This window comes from Lepidochelys kempii, chromosome 26 (genome assembly GCF_965140285.1).
Source record: "Lepidochelys kempii isolate rLepKem1 chromosome 26, rLepKem1.hap1, whole genome shotgun sequence".
In the NCBI taxonomy this organism is placed as follows: domain Eukaryota; kingdom Metazoa; phylum Chordata; order Testudines; family Cheloniidae; genus Lepidochelys; species Lepidochelys kempii.
Window position 1 is genome coordinate 14259272 of NC_136405.1, and position 19600 is coordinate 14278871.

Consider the following 19600-nt stretch of genomic DNA (forward strand, 5'->3'; position numbering starts at 1 on the left):
TCTGTGACTCTGAGGCCTCCACGCCTACTTGATGCCAGTCTGTGCCCTGCTGCCCCTCAGCAGACCAGATTCTGTGCCACTCAGGGGCATCTGCCAACTTGATGTAGATGTTTATTGTGCCTGGTGAGAATTCAAGCAATTAGTGCCAACAGGATATAAACACAAACCAAACATGGTCCCTGTCCCCTCCCTAAAGCTCCCTGCAGATGAGTTTATGGGCTACTTTGGTTCATGGCAGTAGTCACTTCCACCATGTTGTAGCTCAGACAAACTGAGCGTTTTGCTAGCATTAATGGTCACCACTAGACATACCATGCGCTTACACTGAAGGCGTGTGCATGGTGGCTTCCTAGATCACTGGGGGTTCTCAAATTTCATTGCACTGTGACCATCTGACAATTGAGATTACTACATGACCCCGGGGGAAGGGGGGGGAGAAGGGAGGGAGAAGAGACCAAAGCTTCAGTCCCGGGGGAGGGCCCTGTAACCTGAGCCCTGCCACCCAAGGTTGAAGCTGAAGTCTGAGCCCCCCTGCAAGGCTGCAGCCCTTGGGCTTTGACCCCAGGTGGTGGGGCTCAGGCTTTGGCCGTGGGCCCCAGCAAGTCTAATGCCAGCCCTGGAAACCCCATAAAAAAAGTCACGACCCACTTTGGGGTCCTGACCCAGAGTTTGAAAACCACTGATCTAGACACAGGCTTAGGCCTCTGGGGGAGTTTTTCCAAAGGCCTAATACGGGAAGCATCTGTTACATGGGGGTTAAGGCTCCAAACAAAGCCATGCTGAGCACAGCCCTGAATTCAGGGGCCAGTCCTGCCCCACCTCCTTTCCCCAGCTGGGAGCCCTCAGACAGTATTGGTATTGCCAGGATGCTGTAGAGCATGTGCTCATTAAGACCGAGCTTACTGCTGCTGTATTTAGTCAGTCTTCCATGCTCTCAAGCCTGGTCAGAGGCACAAAGCCAAGCTTACCCATGGCAGAGCCCAGTGGGCTGTACCAGAAGTGGATGCATCCAATCCTATGCAGGATGGGGCTGATTAGAGAAGTCTTTTGTCCTGTGGTTTGCTTGGCAGAAGGGGACTTCAGGGAGATGTAACCACCTGGAAGATGACAAGTTGAATCAAATGTAGTAATCCTCCCCGATTGCCCCGCCCCTGTTTAGGGAATTTCTTCCTGTCATGGTAGCAAGCAGACAGGTCAGGTGTAAGCACATGTATGCGAGACTGAACAAGGTACATGGGAGAGCTGGTAATTCAACCAAGTATGGGATTAAGGGTTTTGTAACACAGAAGTGACAATTTGCATCCTCCTCCAAATGGCTTTAGGGTTAGGCTTTCAGGTGTCTAGTTCCTGGTTTGTGGTGGGCTGAGTATATGAATACTATGGAATACCTCTCCAAATAGAATGGAGAACACCCATGGAGGGAGTCTGTCTACATTAGCGCTGCTTGCTCCCAAGTTTTGGGTATTAAGTGACCTGCAAAGAAAGTTTGGGGATGGCTCATGCCTTGCATTTCTTTAGGATGCATGAAAGCTTCCAAACTTAGAATTGGAATACCAACTCTGCTCATCACTGATCTTTGATGGTTTTGCCAGGGGCTCTCTGGGAAAGTCTCAGGAGTTGGACGCCACACCTTGCTTTCTAATGTGTGGTCTCATTCAGACTTCCTTTCTCCAAATGGGAGTCAGTGGATAGTTGGGTTACTTGACTCTAGGGTTTTGTTAGAGTCCCTTCTCCCATTGCTCAGCTTCCACTCTTGCAAAAAAATCACTGCAAGGACTGGGGTGAGACTATGCCTGAGTTGTACCAGCTACTTTGGTCCTTGTGGGCCTATAGCCAGGTGCAAAGCCGAGCACTTCCAGCCCTCATACAAGAGGGAGCTTTCCCTTGCAATACGAGCTTTCCCTGTGATCAGCCAAGCAGTGCTGGTCAGAGGGCAACATGCTTAATCTGCCATGGCTCCTTTCCTCCTGCTGAGCAGGCTACCAGTCACCAGAAGGGGAGGCTGCCAGGCAGCAGATGCCAGTCTGTCCCAATGCAGACCCCCCTGGTATTAGGCTCTATGACTCAGCTGATAAAGGCTTCATGTCTTGATGTGGTACCTGGCCTGCTCCCCACAAGGGCTGGTTAACCATGTCACTCCTGGATCCCACAGGGCAGATAGTGACTCCCACCCCACTGCTCAGAGAGGGGCCGAGAGAGCAGAACTTACCTCTGGAGGGAGAATAATGGGTTTCTTCAGAGAGGTTGCCAATTGCTGATCTAGCAGAAGGTCTCTCCCCAGCAAGTATCCAGTCAAAGTCATCAGTATCACTCTGCTGCCAGCTACACAGGTCCTTCTCAAAGTCACAGACCTGCCAGCCAGGCGGCACTGTAGCCTTCTGAGCCGGTAGATTTTGGTGTGCATGTTTACCAGAGCCAGACTGCGGAGGAGCTGCAATAGGTTTGTCCATGGCAGGGGATGCTGGTGCCTGCACGGCTTTGGCAGAAAGCAGGAATGGAGTCTGGCTAGTTGCCTTTTCCCTGCCTGCGAAGAGAAGCTCTCTAGGTCTGAAGAGCCCATGCTTATGGTCAGGAGTGGAATCAGAGGTACTGGTCTCAAGCCCCCAAGGAACACTCCTGATCTCTTTTGCAGCTGGATAGAATCCAGTGACAGGGGACGTTTGAAACTCTGGCAACAGGGCATGCTGCTTTTGGAATGCTTCTAGAACCTTTGCCCTTAGTTTTTCTAGACTGTTTGAAAACAGGGGACTCTGCATTTTTTGGTGTCCATGGGTCAGAGTAATCACTTCGAGGTCTGGATTGCTGTCATGGGGCAGGGCTGGACTTTCCTCTGTATCTGGCAAGGACCTCTTGCCAACAAGGTGTAGGAGCTCTGGGTCCACTGCAAACAGGTTACTGGGGTGCTTTTGAAAAGCTTGTTTCAGTTGTGTCACTTTTATGCCATGTGCTTCTTTAGAGCCTGGGGTTGGCATCACTCCTGCTGCAGAGCAGGTGGTAGTGTTCTCTCTGTGAACCTGTGCTTGTGGGGTTGACAGTTCACCATTGGCCAGTTTGGTGGCGTTGAGAGCCCATTTTTCAGACAGACTGGAGTGCTGTTCTAGGGCAGAGATTTCATTTCCCAGATCCCAGTGACCCGCTGGTGTTACGCCTCCATCAGCAGAGAGAGTGTATTTCCCACCATTACCCCCTGCTGGTGGGCTTGCAGTTTGGGTCTCAAGGGAAGATCCAATATATGTAGGTTCCACTTCTCCAGGTGGAATTCCTCCAAGAGGAGATGGAGCGCCAGACTCAAATGGAGTCTTCACAGGCACTGTGGAAGCCAGTGAAGTTTGGTTGTAAGGAGGCCACACAACGGGACTGGCATGAGTTGTGTCACTTCCTGCAGAAGACATGCTTCCAATAGGAGAATGGGTATAGGCTTGTTCTCCATTTTTCTTTCTATAGCCACCTGTGGCTGTGTACCCCCTCTCACTTGGGCTGCTAGGGGTCTCAGCAGCCTTCACTGTGGTAGAATAAGACTGTCCTGTGGCTTCAGTTCCTGCAGATGGAGTCCTTGCTGTTGGAATTAGTTCCCTGGTCTCACCTGGGAGTATGGTTTGAGTCTCTGTACTGTTGCTGGGAATAAAGTTCCCAGCTTCTGTTGCTTCAGCCCCTGGAAAGCGAGCTCTCTCTGCAGGTGTAGAAGAGCCAAGCAGCTGGGCTAGTGAAACTTCTGCAGTTCCCAGCTCAGTTTGACCTGTCAAAGCTTCCATACCAAGTGCTGTCTTGGGAGAAGATGCCATGTAAGTCTCATTTTCTGCAGACCGTGTTGTTTCTATGGAGAAAAGAGAGGGTTTTCCACTGCCTCTCTTTTTGTGGAAGACACTGACCTCTAGTCTCTGTGTTGGGGTCTCAGGAGACTGCATGGATACAGTCTTTGTAAAAAACCCTAGTAGTTTTGACGCTTCTGTTTCTGCGGGTTGTGTCCCTTCTGGGGCCTTAGGGTTTTGGCCATATTCTTCCCTGTGGAGGATCATGGCAGGTGTTTCTTGGCTGCTTAGAGTTTCTATTTGAAGTTCGGTTGGGCTGAAAGTTTGGTGTGGTGAAGCCTGCCACAGTGAGGTGCCCTCTGCAAGATCAAACCAGTGGGTCACTGCTTCTAGGGAAGGCCCCCCACCCCTTGAAGTTAGACTGGTTTGGGTTGCGTTAGTTGTGGGTTTGCCTGTTCCCCGTTCAGGGTGACTGGTGGGCCAGTTCTCAGGAAGCATCTGCTCATTTACTTGTGTCGACTGCACTTGCTCAGCTGTTTCAGCGCTTAGGGTGCCTGAAGGTGGAGGCTGGGTAGTAGACAGGCCACCTTCCTCTTGATGACTACTAGTTTCTTCCTTTATTGCCACCTCTCTTAGACTAGCCGTCTTATTTTCAAGAGCCTCCAGCGGCAGCATCACCCTGGTGGAACGCACGACTTCAGTAGTTGTGTCTGCAATGGGAGTTCCCTCTTTGGTGGGAGGGAGGTTTGGGGCTCCGGCCTGAGTTGATGTGGTGCCTCTCCCATGTGGGCTGAGGGATTGGGTCTCCTGAACAAGGGTTCTCTGCCCTCTGTGTTCCGACTCCCTTGTTACAGGCCACGTGCCAGCAGGGGTGGCAGCGTAGGGGTGTCCTCCCTTTCTCTGTTCATGGCTGCTTGTGGCTTCTTGCCCATTCACCTCAGTTGAGGTGCCGAGAACAGGTGCGGTGTTGTGGAGTCTAGCACCCATGGTTGTAGTCTTTGCTGTCCCAGTGCTTGGGTTTGTTTCCAGAGGTGCCCAAGGCCCCAGCGAGGGCTTTACATGGGTGGCTTTAGTTCCCTCTGCAGGAATGGACACCCTACCCTGCTTTCTGGGGCTCTTCTGGGCTTCTTTCAGCCCCAACACAGCTCGGGTAGTGGGTTTGGTCGGAGCCTCCAGGAATGGTCTGTACACCACTTCAGTCATTGGCGAGTTAGTTTCTTCGGTTGTCGGACAAGCTTTCCTTTGGCTGAACGGGATAGTCATCGTTGCCAACTCCAGGCGGCTGATGGTTTGGGTCTCAAGACGCCCTGTGGCGGACGTTACTTTTGAAGGTTCCACGTGTCTCTCAACTGCTGCTGGCATTCCAGTGGGAGTCAGCCTAGACATTTCTCCTCTGCCCCCTTTTCTGAGGCTGCTTGGGGCTTCTCTTGTACCCACCACCTCAACGGCATTAGTGGTTTGAGTCCCAAGTGCCTCTGAAAAGGGGGCCAAGCCTTCTGTTTCAGTGTCCACAGGTAGCATTCCCTCCATTGCAGGGGCAGCATGCTGCTCTCTACCTTCTGTTCCTCGCACGTGTGTTGCTATCCCCATCCCTTCATCCCCTGTTGCTTTTGTAGCCAGCACCATTTTACAAGACTGTTCAGTTCCTGCAGGCGAACTCTCCCTAGCAAGAGCATGACTGTACTCGCTACCTTTCTTCTGATGGCTTTCAGCCTCCTGTACTCCCCTTTCAACTGGGCGGCTTGTCCTGCTCTCTTCTAGAGGTTGGAGGTTGGTAGTTCTTGTTGAGGGAGCTCTCTCGACAGCCAAGATACTTGGTGCAACCTCCTCTCCATCGAGGCTTGTGGCAGGTGTTGCTCTGTAGCTCCTAAGCTTGTTTGACTCAGGGGAGGCAGGAGTCAGTTGTGGAGGGACCAGAGAGGTCTCCTCCCTAGCAGGATGAGCCCCTGTGGCCTGTTCTGTTCTTAGGGACAGCATAGCAGGAGCACTGGTACCTGTCTGTGCTTGGTGCAGCTGCCAGGTCTCAGTAAGGAGTGGAGATTCTTCTGTGGTTGTCACCAATTCAGTAGATTTCATTCCCAGAAATGGCTGGGTTTGTTTCCAGAGGAACAGGCCTTTCCTGAGCCTACTTCCCTGAAGGAGCATGGCTTTGCTCTTGAGAGATGGCTCCACTTCTCGGGACTCTATTCTTCCTGCAGAAGGGACTGTAGGGCTGGGTCTTCTTCCTTCCTTTTTGGGCTCACCTCTGAATCCATGGGCTCCCATCTCAGTTCTGCTGCTGGATATGGACAATCTCAGCTGGTTTCCAGCTTCAGTGCCGATTGTTGGGTTGCCAGGTTCCTCAGGGACCATTACATATGTGGGTTCAGTTGCAGCCAGTGAAATTCTCTCTATGGAGTGAGCTGTGTGACTGACCCATCTGCTTCTCTTTCTAGGGGTGATTATTGCTTCCTGAACACCCATTTCAGCTGAGTTGGTTGTTGAAGTCTCTGGAGGGAATGTTACTTCTGGGGCTTCACTCAGTGCAGGGGAGGTTCTCTCTACTGGAGAGCCATGTTCTTCAGCTTCCAATCCACTGCCAGTCGTTTCCACAAGCCCTGGCTCAGCAGTATCCTCCAAAGAGGTTCTTTTAGTCGAATGCTCTGCATTCAATGGGCTTGTCTTTGGGAACCAAGTCATTTGCTTTCTATACCCTACTTGGGCTATGGGTTCCCAGGTGAGAATAGAGTGAGTGGTTGGTGTCTCAGGAGTGTTCACAGCTTCCGATGGGTTGGCTGTGGGAAAGCTTGTTCTTTCTATGTGGGTAGAGTGAGGTGGCTGAGCTAATGACGCTTCTGTAATTTGTAGCTCAGTTACAGGACTCTCTGAAGTTTCCATGGCAGAAGGGGTCATGTAAGTTGTGTTTTCTGCAGGCAGTGTTGTTCCCATGGGGAGAGGGAAGGTTTTTCCTTTAGCCTCCTCTGATCTATGTGTAGGGGTCTCAGAAGCTTGAGTGGATAGAGCTTTTGTAGAATGGCACAGCTCACATGCAGACATGGAAGCTGTAGGAATCCCTTCCAGGGGTGTCAGGCTTTCCCCAGAACTCACAGCTGCATGCATTTGTTGCTTACTTGAAGTTTTGAGTCTTCGTTCAATTGAGCCAAAAGTCTGAGGTGAAGCCTGCAGCTGTGAGGGTCCCTCTGTAGGATATACTGCTTTGGTGGGCTCTGTTTGTAAGGATAGACTGGTATTTTTTATACCAGTTTGGGCTTTGTTAGTTGTGGGTTCAGTATGGACAGGGGTCAGTTTCTCAGGAATTGTCAGCTTAGGCATTTCTATAGATGGCACCAGTGCAGTCCTTGGTCTTGACTGTGGAGGAGTAAGTGTGACTAGTCCTACCTCCATCCTGTAACTGACACGGTGTTCCTTTATCTCCACCTCAGGTAGGCTGGCAGACTCCGGCGACTCGATAATCTGGGTAGAATACAGCTTTTCTGTAGCTCTGCTCATTGGAAAGAGAGTTGCCTCCCTTGTTCCAGAAGAGCTAAATTGGTCTTTAGCTTCTGTCCAAGCAGGCGAGACTCCTGTAGTTACCCTCTCACTTGGTCTGCTGGCTTGAGCCACTGGAGTTCCCAGGCCTGACACTTCCCTTGTCGGACATTCCATGAACCGAAATTCAGTTGCTGTGGAGGAGGCTGACACAGAAGCAGGTGTATAGGTTAGTCCTCTCCTTCTGTTTGGAGGAATGTTACTGGCTTCTTGTACCCCCATCTCCGGTGAGCTTCTGGTGGACAAGGTAGCTTGGTTTCTAGCCTCACTTCTTGTGGCTTCTGTAGGTTGTGCCTTGGATGGGTTTGTTATTGGGTTTTCAGAAGCCCCCAGAGAGGGCGTTGTGTATGTGGGTGATGTTCCTCCAACAGGAAATAATGTATCAATGTGCACCCTCTCTTTATTTCTGTAGTTGGTTTTAGTTGCTTGCATGCCAATCTCAGCTGGTTCAGAGGCTTGGGAGCCCCAATCCACTGGAAGGGTCTCTGTTTCTGTAGCACACTTAGCTAGTTTCGCTTTGGTCACTGGAAAGTAAGTCCCTTCTGGTACACTAGGAGAGCCATCTCGGTAGCTGGCTTTGACTTTTGTGGCTGCTACAAATCCCAGTTCGGTTTGGGTCTCCATGGAGGTGGTAGCTTTTGTAGGAGGTGCTAGATAGGAGGTTTCAATTCCTGATGAAGGCAAGGCTGTATCTTTTTTCTGCCTAGTTGTGGTCCCCTGCACGCCTATTTCCACTGGGTAAATTGTGTGGTTCTGAACCATCTCAAAGGAGGTAGTTAATGATGTAGGTTGCATCTCTTCTGTGGGCTCAGTCTCTGTAATGCCACTGGTAGGAATGGCAAGGGTGCTTTGCTCATGACTCCCTGGGCTGTATACCTGGCTGCTTGCAGGCTGGTTTCCCTGCTTAGTTGGGCTGCTAGTCCAGTTCTGTACAGGGGGTCGCAGAGAAGTCTGCTCTGTAGCATACCTCACAGTGAGAGTGTCTGTTTCTGCAGATGGAGTCTCCCAAGTTGGGGCAGACCTGGTCCTGGTGGTTATGGATTTGGCACTCAGCAGACTGGCTAGGTTAGTGGTCCTTTTCTCAGTGCTGGTTGGATGTGGGGTTTCTGTGACACTTACTTGCTCAGTGGGCGTTGGTCCCAGAGATAGAGATACTGCTGTATAGGTCCCTAAACTCTCCTCTGAGGGGCTAGTGATCTCTGCTGTGGCCAACTCAGTTTGAATCTCCAGAGACTGTGTTTGGTTTGAAGACAAGGTCACCACTCCAACTTCAGTTGCTGGAGAGGGCCCCTTCTGTGCCATATAGGTAGAGTGATAGGCCAGTTCTGTTCCTTGGATGCTTGTAGTCTCTGCTATTCCCACATCACTTGGCCTGGTGCCCCTGGTCTCCACAGGGGCAACTCTAGCAGGAGATACCAGTTCTGGGAATTTAAGCCCTGTAAGAGCATCTGTAGGAATTTCAGTAGTATCTAGTCCCTCCACTGCCTTCCCATGGTGATTTGTCACTTCAGAGAGCCAAGCAAGTCCTAAAGGAGGGGCCAGTACTGTAGTAAAGTCAGGCTCTTTAATGGATTCCGTTCCCAGGAGTGAAGTTTCCTCTGTAGGAATCAGAGGTTTCCTCTCAGCACCTATAGTCCCCATTTCCATGTGAGGTGGAGGGGACTTCCCAGTAGCCTCCAGATAAGTCATGCCATGGGTAGACAGCCTTGTAGGTTCAAATGTCTCTGACTCCATTATGGGGTGTTCAGCCAGTGAGACACTTAGGCCTTCACTCTCCATTGGAGTTCTGCCCATGAGCTCCTCTGTCCCTGCTCTGGGTGCACTTGTCGTTTGTCTCGTGGGCCTCCTTGCAGATTGGACTGTTTCAGGGGGTTTGGTTCCTGGAGAGGAGGCTCCTGCAGTGGGAGAGGGGGTGGATACTTTGATTTCCCCTTCTGTTGGGCAAGGTTCCAGCTCATTCGAGAGGAAGTCCGTTATAGTCTCTTGGGTGGTACTTTCTGTTGGGCTTTCTGGAAAGAGAAAAGTTTGGAGCAGAGATCCATTCATGTACCTACATTGTCTCAACTGGGTCATGTTAAGCTATGCAACATGCCAAGGATGGCTGCAGTATACTCTAATGCCAAGTGCATGTTACTAGTTCTATAAGAGGGGCTTGTTATGCAGTATCTGTTCTGTAGAGAATTAGCCACCCTAATCTTAATCCATGCCCCCCATTTTGATGTGGGCCCTGTTCCTGTACCCCTCTTCCCCTTCAGGCCACCTCCCCAAACCTAGCTGTTCCCACAGGTGAGAACCCACTCCCCAGGCCCTTACAAAGGGGTTTGTGCCCAAGTGCTTTGAAGCATTACTGCCCCCAATGCACTATGCCCCTCCCCCAGGGGAAGCCCTTTTGGGTAAGCACTGCACAGAAGGCACCCAGCTCCTCCCTACCTGGTTCTGTCAGAGTCGGAGAACATTTGTAGAGTTTGTTGACTCTGGCAATGTCCGAACTGCTCAGATTCCACCTCTGTCCAAGAGCAACATGAGGATCGGAGAGTGGTATGATGGTGGGCAAGCCTGTCATACTAAAGGCATACCTAGAATTAAGAAGTGAGGAATAATTTGTCAGGAGGCCAAGTAATCCATGGAGAAGCAGAGATGTCCCAAGCAGGCAAGGTAACTGGAGAGGTGGTTAGAAGCTTCCCTATCCTGTCTGGTGGTGAGAAGCATCTACCTAGACTCATTCTCCTTTTGTTCTTGAAGGATGCACTATTCCTGGCTTGGATTGAGAGGCGGCTCCCTCCCAAGCACCACCCATTCATGACTGATATACCACTTGCAGCAGAGAGAATATGACTGACTGACATGCTTTGATAGCAGCGAGATAGCTAGCAATGTTAGTCATTGGGCACCCAAGTCAACATCTCTGATGAATGGGGCAGTTTGCCCCTCAGCTATTTTGGGCTCTCTGCAAACTCAGGCAGGCACCACTGTATTGGTTTATAGTCCTTCCACGTTTAAGAGTGATTTCTATTTGCATCCTTGAGAGCTGAGAACTGAAGTTCTGGAGAACAAGCCGGCAGCCTTGGGAGCGCTGCCAATGGCCTGACTCCACCTCGTGCTTGTATGGTGCTTACCTGCCATAGTGCAGGACTGAGGAATAGTCATAATTCACCAACATGTTGCTATTCCAGGATTTCATGAAGTTAATTTCAAAGCCTGTAAGGCAAGAGGCGTGTAACAGATCTACTCCAACAGCCTAAAACCCCAGCCTCAGGGAGAATTGACTGGGACTTGCAGTACCCTCTGTACAGCAGCACTTGGACAGTGCAACAGTGATGCCCTTCCAATTGCAGCTCTTCTGGTCCCTCATGGAAGAGAGCAGTGGGATGCAGTTAAATTTGCATTACATACTTCTGCCCCACACACACTGACTGCTTGGCATCTCCATCTAGATAGTCCCTCCTGGTCTGTTAGAATAAGCATCTCCCCTCCCCCCCCCCCATCTAAGTGGCTTTGCTTCTTAATGAAAGGGGCTTTAAAGTCCAGCATCTCCTACTGATGTGCAGAACAAAAATTCCAAAGTCTGGAAATACATGTACTCCCACCCAGATGAAACTGGAGTTTATTTCTACATGCAATAGCACCATCCTACACTGGAGATCCCAGGTGTCCAGCAGTGGGAGCTTGGGCTGTGTTAGTGGGGTGAGAAGGGGACTCCCTCTGTTTTCCCCAAAGGAATACATTTGATCAGCTATGGAGGTAGAGAGTGGAGACAGGCTCCTTCCAACTTCTGCAATATCTTTCTCCAAGTCACTGGTTGCTTTCAGGAGAGCTCATCCGGAATGGTGAGACTTGGGCAGCAGAGGGGACAGGGGACTTACCAGTCAAGATTTCATTCCAGGAGATGCTAATGTACTTGTCCCGGTCAGCCCTGGAGTGCTCATGCCAGAAACCCACCACATGCATGAGTTCGTGCAGAGTCACCCCTTTCCCCCTTCTGAGGCAAGCAGGTGCTAGGGAGACCACCTGCATCCCACCAGTGCGTCCAACGCTGGAGAAGCACCTAGTGTGAACCAGAGACAGATGTTCAGGGAAGGGGAGGGGGGCCACCCTGCCAAGCAGAACAGCCCCTGCAACATGACTAAGGCAGCAAAGGTGTAGTTTAGTCTTGCAACCAAGGGCTGAACTCAGCCCATCCATGGAGCTTCCACAGTTCCAATCAGGAACTGCACTGATTTGGTTATACCAGTGTAAATCCACCCAAGGGCATGATCTGGCCCTCAGTTCCCACTCTGGACTTCAGGCAGGTCCAGTTTGAGAGCTCCTAGCATCTCTACAAGCCAGAAGGGGTAGTGCCAAGCTAGAGACTGTCCTGGCATTGGAGAAGTTGCCCCATCTGACAGCTTTGCCATTCAGCTCAGTAGGAGTTCTGCAGACCCAACTCAGAGCAGACAGCCACCTCCACCCCATCCATGGGACCTGCTGGGGTTGCCAGCTTGCTCTGTCACATGGCTGGCAAGCTCTTCACCCAAGAGCTTGGGAGGTCACATGAGCAGAAACAGACTGCTGAGGGCTCCTGTGCTGGGGAGAAGAGATGAGACTCGAGTTCCTAGGACTGCAGGGGTCCCCTGTTCAAGCCCTGCTGAATGTGAATGCTTCCAGCCTGTTGGATGGGCTGCTCTCTCTCACCTGGGAGAAGAGGGATGTTACACTGGCTAGGAGCATCATGGCCCCCTCCAGAGGATAAGAGGGGCTGTAGAAGTAGGAGGAGCTCATGTTTGGGTGCTAAAGGGCCCAGGTGAAGTTCTTGCTGCTGACTAGCAAGGGGTTGCAGTACTGCACCAATGAGTTTCTGCTAGTTCTCTCCAGCAGAGAGAAAGTTCAGTGCTGCTCCCCAGCTTCTTAGGAGGAGCTGGGGCTTGCTTCAGGAATTTTACTGAAGGGGGAAAAAAAAAAAATCAAACTTCAGATGAGGGGTTGATAATACCAGCCAGAGAGGAGTTTGCATAGGCAGCCTAGGACAACCACAAGGTAAAGCCTGGATGAGTGAGCAGGAAGCAAGCGCAGGGGTTTTTCTGCACTACCGTGGAGGCAGTTAATAAGTTACCCGCTCAGGTTCAGTACTAACCCAGCCATCGGCATGATGGAGACAAAATCTCTCTGGTACGAGTATGGGACAAACTTGACGCATGTGAACTTTGCGAAGTCTGCAAATGCTTCCTTGAGGATCTTCACACTAGGCTTGTCTGGGGGAAGGAGAGAGGTGCTTCAGTGTCATGTCCTCTAGAGGACTCCCCTGCATCACCACATCCCATCTGAGCCGTGGAGCTCCAGCCCTACCAGCTTCCCCACTAGTGGCTCCAGTCAGGTGACAGGGGCAGCGTAATGCCACATAAACCAGGCAAGTGGTTCAACACCAGGTGACCATTTCCAGCATTCAGCTTTGTGGCTAGTGGGACACGCAGGGTTCCTGGAGGGACAGGAGCTCTCTGGAACTGGTGACCCAAGCCACCTCTGAACTGGTGTAGGAAGTCTGATAAGTCAGTGATTAGTCCCTAATGAAACCCCTTCCATAGAGGGCCAGGCAGCGCAAGTCTGTGTTCCTACTGGATGGGAGAGAAACCACAGCCAGATGGGCAAGAAGGTTACTTTGTTCTGGGCTTTCAGGACTGTAGTGCTAAAGGCCAGCTGTTGCTTGTTATAGGCACCTTTCTGCGCTCCAGGGATTCTCCTGGAGGTCTCTATCTAGTGCTGGTCATCCCGGACCTGGAACCTGCCCTCCAGGAAAGGGCTTCTGAGCACTAGACGCCACCTACCGTATTTGTAGGAGATTATGTAGGGAATTTGGACAGTTCCTCCTCTCTTTGGCCATTTTGGGCTTGCAGATGAAAACACTCTGAAAGGACTCTGGAGCAGGAGAAGAGAAACATGCTGGTTTGGTGGGCAGGTGTCCATAGGCTTGGACTCTCCAACCATTAGCCCCACTGAGACCAGAGGAACCTGCCAAGTTTGAGTGTGCCCCCTCCTATGTTCCTCCCTGAACACCTATTACCAGCTAGTCAAGTTTAGTCAGTGGCTGTCACATAATACAATTTAACTGTACTAGCTGCTGCAAGCTGCACATACTGGGAACAGAGGGAAAGGACAGAGTGAACCACAAGGAGAAGCAATCTCATGTCTTCTACATTGAGAGCCCCCCCGTACTGCTGCTGTGTTCACATTGTGAAGTGGTTATTGTGTTTTAGTCCCATCACATACACACCATTGCAGCTCATATGGCTGCAGCTCACATGAATCAGGTCCTTGGAGCTGAACACTGCTCCAGCCAGAATCTGATGGGAGAAGTATTGATAAGCCCTGAAGTCACAGAAATGTAGGGTTGTAAGGGACCTCTATAGGTCATCCAGTCTAGACCACCTGTCACAGGTGTTCACATAACCTGTTCTTAACCTCCAATGACAGATTCCACAACCTCCCTAGGTAAACTACCCTGACAGTTAGTAAGTTTGTCCCTAATGTCTAACCTAAGTCTCCCTTGCTACAATTTAAGCCCCTTGTCCCATCCTCAGTGTTAAGGAGAGCAATCAGCCTACTCTTTAAGAACCTTTCATGTACTTGAGGCCTATCTCCCGCAGACTTCTCTAGACTAAATAAACCCATGTGTTCTAGATTTTTATTCATTTTTGTTGCTCTTCTGGGGACATTCTCCAATTTGTCCCCATCTTTCCTGGAGCTTAGGGCCCAGTACTGAACATAATACTGCAGCTGAGGCCTCATCAGTAGGGCTCCGTCAAACATGTCACCGACTGAAATCTGTTCTCCCCCCATGAAGTCTGTTGTGTGTGCTCTTAGCCTATACTATACAGGTCTCCTGTAGGATCTGCGTTTCTCAAATTCAGGGTCCTGATCCAAAAGGGAGTTGTGGGGTTGCAAGGTTATTTTAGTGGGGTCATGGAATTGCCACCCTTACTTCTGTGCTGCCTTCAGAGCTGGGCAACCGGAGAGCGACGCTGTCGGCTGGGTGCCTGGCTCGGAAGTCAGTGCAACAGTACTGCAAACCCCCCCTCCCCCCCCCCCATAACTTTGTTGCCACCCCACAATGCCTTTTTTGGGCAGGATCCCTACAATTACAACACTGAAGTTTTAGATTTCAAACAGAAATCATGAAATTTACAATTTTTAAAATCCTATGGCTGAAGTTAACCAAAACAAACCATGAATTTGGTAGGACCCTACTTATCTGTGCTGTAGAAAGCCGCTTGTGTCTTGCTTACAACAATCCTGCCAATAAATCCTAGAATGATGTAATATTGTTGCAAAAGGCAGCAAACCACCAAACACTGATGATTCATTAAGTCTGAGATCCACTATAACACCAAGCCTTTCTGCCGTACTTCCTAGGCAGTCCCTTCCCATTTTGTATTTGGGACAACTCATTCCCTCTTAAGCGTCATATCTCGCATTTGTCCTTGTTGCGTTTCATCCTATTTCTTTCAAGCCATTTCTCCAGTTTGTCAAGATCATTTTGAATTCTAATCCTGTCCTCTGAAGTGCTTGCAACCCCTCAGTGTGGTATCCACCACAAAATTTTAAGTTTAATAAATGACTTGGATAATGCCATGGAGAGTAAATTAGTGATTGGCATTAAATCCAGGACAGATCCCTTCAGAATTCCACTCAATGTGCCCTTCCAGCTTGACTCTGAACCATTGAGTACACTTGTCCAACCAGTTGTGCACCTGACTAATGGTAGGTTCATCTAGGCTACGTTTTAGTTTATGGGAAGGCCACATGAGACCATATCAAAAGCCTTACTAAAGTCAAGATATAGCCATTACTGCTTCATCCCTATTCACAAGGCTTCTTACCCTGTCAAACCTACCTAAAATCCTTCTTTGACAGGAATTTGTTCTTGATAAATCCATGCTGACTTACTTATCACTTTATTTTCTTCTACGTGCTTGCAAACTGGTTATTTGCTCCGTTGTCTTTCTGGGTACCAAAGTTAAACTGACTAGTCTACAATCCCATGGTTGTCCTTCCCCTTTTGTAGGTGGGCACTATATTTGCCCCCTTTTTAGTCCTCTGGGATCTCTCCATCCTCCTTGACTTCTCAGAAATTGTTAAGGACCCATCTCTTCAGCCAGGTGTTTAACTATTCTAGGATGCAAGACAGCCAGCTTGTTTTGGGGCTTGTCTTCATGTCCAGGAGCACAGCTGCAGCTGGACCACCTCATTGAAGATGCTACTATGCTGATGGGAGAGCTGTTCCCATAGACATTCCCCCCCCCCATATCTCCAGGGGGGAGTTCACACCCCTGAATGCCAGAGTTATATTGATATAGGTCTGTAACGTAGACCTGGCCTCAATAATTCTTAACTTGTTTTCCTATGTTAGGCTCAGATCCTACCCCATTTACACTGATGTTTACCATATTAGTCATCCAATTACTGCTTATTTTTTTGGTGAAAAGGCATTTAACATTTTGGCCACTGCAGCATTTTCCATTAGTCCTCCTTGAGTTGTCTGCCTGCCACCCTGTCTTTGGTCTCCCTCTTGCTTCTAATGAATTTGTAAGATATTCTTGTTCACATTATGCCCCTAGCTAGTTTGATCTTGTTTGTCACCTTGGTCTTCCTAATTGTCCCTACATACTTGTTTTTTATATTCCTCCTTCATAATTTGATATTATTTCATGTCAATGCAATCTTCTAACAGGACCAGTGCAGGGAAATGCAAGGCTCAGAGGACCCTTTTGGTCCCCATGCCTAGATTTCTGGAAGCCAACCGCCCACCCCTCCTGCAGGGGAATGAACAGTCTCCCCCTTGCACAGCAGAGACATCCACATCTTCAGGGGTCATTCTCCCCACACTTTGTAACACCAGCGTAAGCATTGGTTTTCTTACATGTGCCGAGCAGTGAAAATAGTGAATACTGACATCTAAATCGCCACACAATAGCCGATTTAGCACTCGTTAAACAAATGGGGCTGTTCAGGCCCTCTGCAAACAATAGGTAAGGGGGTGAAACGTCTCTGCATCGGTGGAACTTGTTTTCCATCGAGTTTGTTCTTTGCCACGGCAACAGCTAGAGAGATTTTAAAAGGAAAGCCAAGACACTAGACGAGTTGGGAGGGCTGTCTGTGCCCCTGCTGACTATTCCTCTGGGCTTCCCTTCTCCCCAGGGCAGGGTGTGCCTCTTGCTTTAACGCTGCTGTAGCAAATGCACTGACCTACGGTTTGGCACATCAGTAGGGGTCCCCATCCTTGATCCAGTTCTGCCACCTCTGTCAGCAGCACCCTGCTCAGGGTTAGAGGCCTGCCAACAGATATGGCCTCATGATCCTGCCTTGTTAACCATCCCTCCTCCAAATGGATTCACCCCTCACCCCCTGGAGGGTCACTCACCACCTTGATGATGTCCCCCTCCAGCAGGAAGCTGCTTTCTGGTGCTTCTGGAGGAATGAGCTCTGGAAGTAGGAGAATCCCCATCATTTGAATCACCCCATGGTTCGGGGGCAGGTACCTCACCTGCTTGCATCACCAGGTGAGCAGCCAGCCCAGAGTCTAAACATTCCCTGCATCCTGATGCCAGGAAGCTCCACCCAGCCGGTTTGTTAGGAGTCAGCATAGATCAGCTGCTTGGCAGCCAGCCATCTGTTTGGCAGCTGTCCACTGCCCATGCTTAGTTACTACCACTCTCTTCCCCTTGTCCCCACAGGGGGATTGGGTCAGATGTGCTTTTGGCCACTGTTCTCATGGCTTGTGTTATCACGGGCATCCCATTGCCCACTCCCAAGTCTGGAGGGACAGGTGTGGAAGGCAGAGCCCCAGCAAGAGCTGCTAGGCCTCAGAAAGATGGTTAGAGGCACATGGTGCACCAATTGGGCCACTTAACCCAAGCCTGAGATGGGCTGGGTCAGTTCAGGTTTCTGGGAATTGCGGGCCCCATATCCCACCAAGACACTGCTGGAGACTTGCTGGGATAAGCCACCATCAGCAGAGCCCCAGCCGAGGCAGGGAGCATGCCTGCCTACACTGGCTGGTGTGAAGATGACATTCCTGGTCATACAGACGTGGACACCTGGGCAGAACAGGACCCAGCAAGCATGAGCTTCTAGCATTCAGAGCTATCTGCAGGCACAAATGCCTCAAAGCACAAGGGGATTTCCCACCTTGGTTAATGTTGAGGATCTCATCACTATTGGTATGGCTGGGAATCCACCTGCTAGCATGTTGAGGATTTCTGAGCTGGAGGGAGTTGCCAAGGCCTCCTGTAGGGAGAGCTAGACAGAGGGAGATTAAATAAATTACTAGAGATTTCAGTCCCACCCCCTCTTGGGTAGGTCAGGGACAGCCATCAAGATGGTTTCACGTCTATTCCATCCCAAGCAGTATCTAACCCACTGAGCTCCAGCTGCAGTTTCAGGAGTGACTTGTGATCCGGGGTGCCTGATTTGACACATGGAGGGGGCTGCTATTCAGAGTGCTGATCACCCACCCACCCAGAGTCAGGCCTGGGTCAGGGCAGTCTCAAAATCGGGCATGTTGTGATGGAAGTAGCACCAGCCGCACCCAGGACAAACTAGACTAGAATACAGCCCCCTCTCCCACAGCAATATTGGCTTTGCAGGGCCCCACTGGAGCCAGGAAAGGCAGCAGACCGCTCGGAGCGGTACAGGCCAGATTAGTCAGGTGCATGCTGTTCTCACAGCTTGTCGTCATCACTTTTACCAAGGCTGCCTTTAGACACCAGGAGCCTCCATTCCAACTCTTGAAAGGTCTCACCCCTGGAGTGCCCAGGTCACAAGAACGGGAGGACGTGTGGCACCTTAGAGACTAACAAATTTATTAGAGCACAAGCTTTTGTGGACTACAGCCCACTTCATCGGATGCATAGAATGAAACAGAGTAAGAAGATTATATTTATATACACACACTGGAAGTTGCCATACAAACTGTAAGAGGCTAATTAAGATGAGCTATTATCAGCAGGGGGGAAAAAACTTTTGTAGTGGTAATGAAGATGGCCCATTTAGACAGTTCACAAGAAGGTGGGAGGATACTTAACACATATTGACTCTTATTTCCCCATGTTAAGTATCCTCCCACCCTTTAAGTATCCTCCCACCTTCTTGTGAACTGTCTAAATGGGCCATTTGTAGTGATAATGAAGTTCCCCGCCCCCGCTGATAAGAGCTCATCTTAATTAGCCTCTTACAGTTTGTATGGCAACTTCCAGTGTGTTTATATAAATATCTTCTTACTCTATGTTCCATTCTATGGATCCAGTGGAGTGGGCTGTAGCCCACAAAAGCTTGTGCTCTAATAAATTTGTTAGTCTCTAAGGTGCCACACGTCCTCCTGGTTTTTGTGGATACAGACTAACAGCTGCTACTCTGAAACAGGTCACAAGAGGAACTGCTGGTGAAGCCTCAAAGCAATGTGCCAAGTCCTTTGGAAAAGCCCTGGATTTTGACCATCCCTGACAGATGCTCCAGAGCCCACACATTCAGTGCATAGCACTCAACCACTAAGGAAGTATCAGTGGCCCTAGTTAGCTGCTGTTTAGTGAGGATTCATTTGCACCACATCCACTCAGCAGGGAGCAGCTAGATATCACTAGTGCCCAGGAGATTCAGAAACATCAAGCAGAGTCAGGAGATAAGGTTCAGAGTTTGAAGAATGAAGCTATCCAGCTGCTTTTATATATAGAACTTTGTAAAGGTAGCTAAGCTTAGGCCTCACCATCCGAGGGAAATCCCTGAGAATTGTGGGGCATTTTACACCAGGAGTGTCAAAGCTCCTTCCTCATTATGTTCAGTCACTGCCTCGAGCCCCTGTAGGATTTGCCATTGCCCCAAGCGCTAGGCAGTTTCAGCCTCATTAGGGAGATGGAGGCACACCACAAGGTTAAGTGGCATGACCAAGGCCATCAGCAAGTGGCAAGTTGGCAGCTAGTCAAGAGACAGATGTTTAGGCCCAGATCCACAAGGCTACTTGGGCATCTAAATGCTCAGCCTTGGGTGCTTCAGTCCCAAGTTCGGCACTGCTGCAATCCACAAAACTCCTGCCAAACCCTGTAAGTGCCTCAGCACCCACGTTCCTGCCTCAGGGCACGTCACACACAGCTGCCTCCCTCCAGGCATGTGGGCACCTAAACCTTAGAGCGATTCACAAGCCAGGCATCATGTGTCAGGCATGCTCAGAGGCTGCTTGCTAGGTCCAGCCCCATTCAAATTCTGGCCAATGTGGAGGAAAATGGAGACCATTGTTCAAATCCTACATGATCAGTGGGTGAACCCCCTTCAGGGAGGCTAGCCCACCCCCCTGCAGCCCT

General features: G+C 50.1%; 1 protein-coding gene across 1 annotated transcript; it reads right to left on the reverse strand.

Moving 5' to 3' along the window:
* Nucleotides 1-1807: 1807 nt before the first annotated feature.
* ASTL (astacin like metalloendopeptidase) lies at nt 1808-16752 on the reverse strand. Its single transcript, XM_073324756.2, has 8 exons — nt 16669-16752; nt 13076-13166; nt 12388-12505; nt 11141-11322; nt 10394-10475; nt 9708-9853; nt 2210-2476; nt 1808-1902 (listed from the first exon to the last, which is right to left on the reverse strand). Exons 1-8 carry the CDS (start codon nt 16750-16752, stop codon nt 1808-1810), a joined length of 1065 nt encoding a protein of 354 aa, XP_073180857.2.
* Between the last annotated feature and the right edge of the window lie 2848 nt (nt 16753-19600).

Coding starts and splice junctions, on each gene's coding strand:
- ASTL (XM_073324756.2), bottom strand. CDS start 16,752: ATGGGGATTCTCCTACTTCCAGAGCTCATTCCTCCAGAAGCACCAGAA. Junction 11,323..12,387: donor TCCATCATGCCGATGGCTGG/GTTAGTACTGAA, acceptor GGTTCACACTAG/GTGCTTCTCCAGCGTTGGAC. Junction 10,476..11,140: donor CTGGAATGAAATCTTGACTG/GTAAGTCCCCTG, acceptor CTTGCCTTACAG/GCTTTGAAATTAACTTCATG.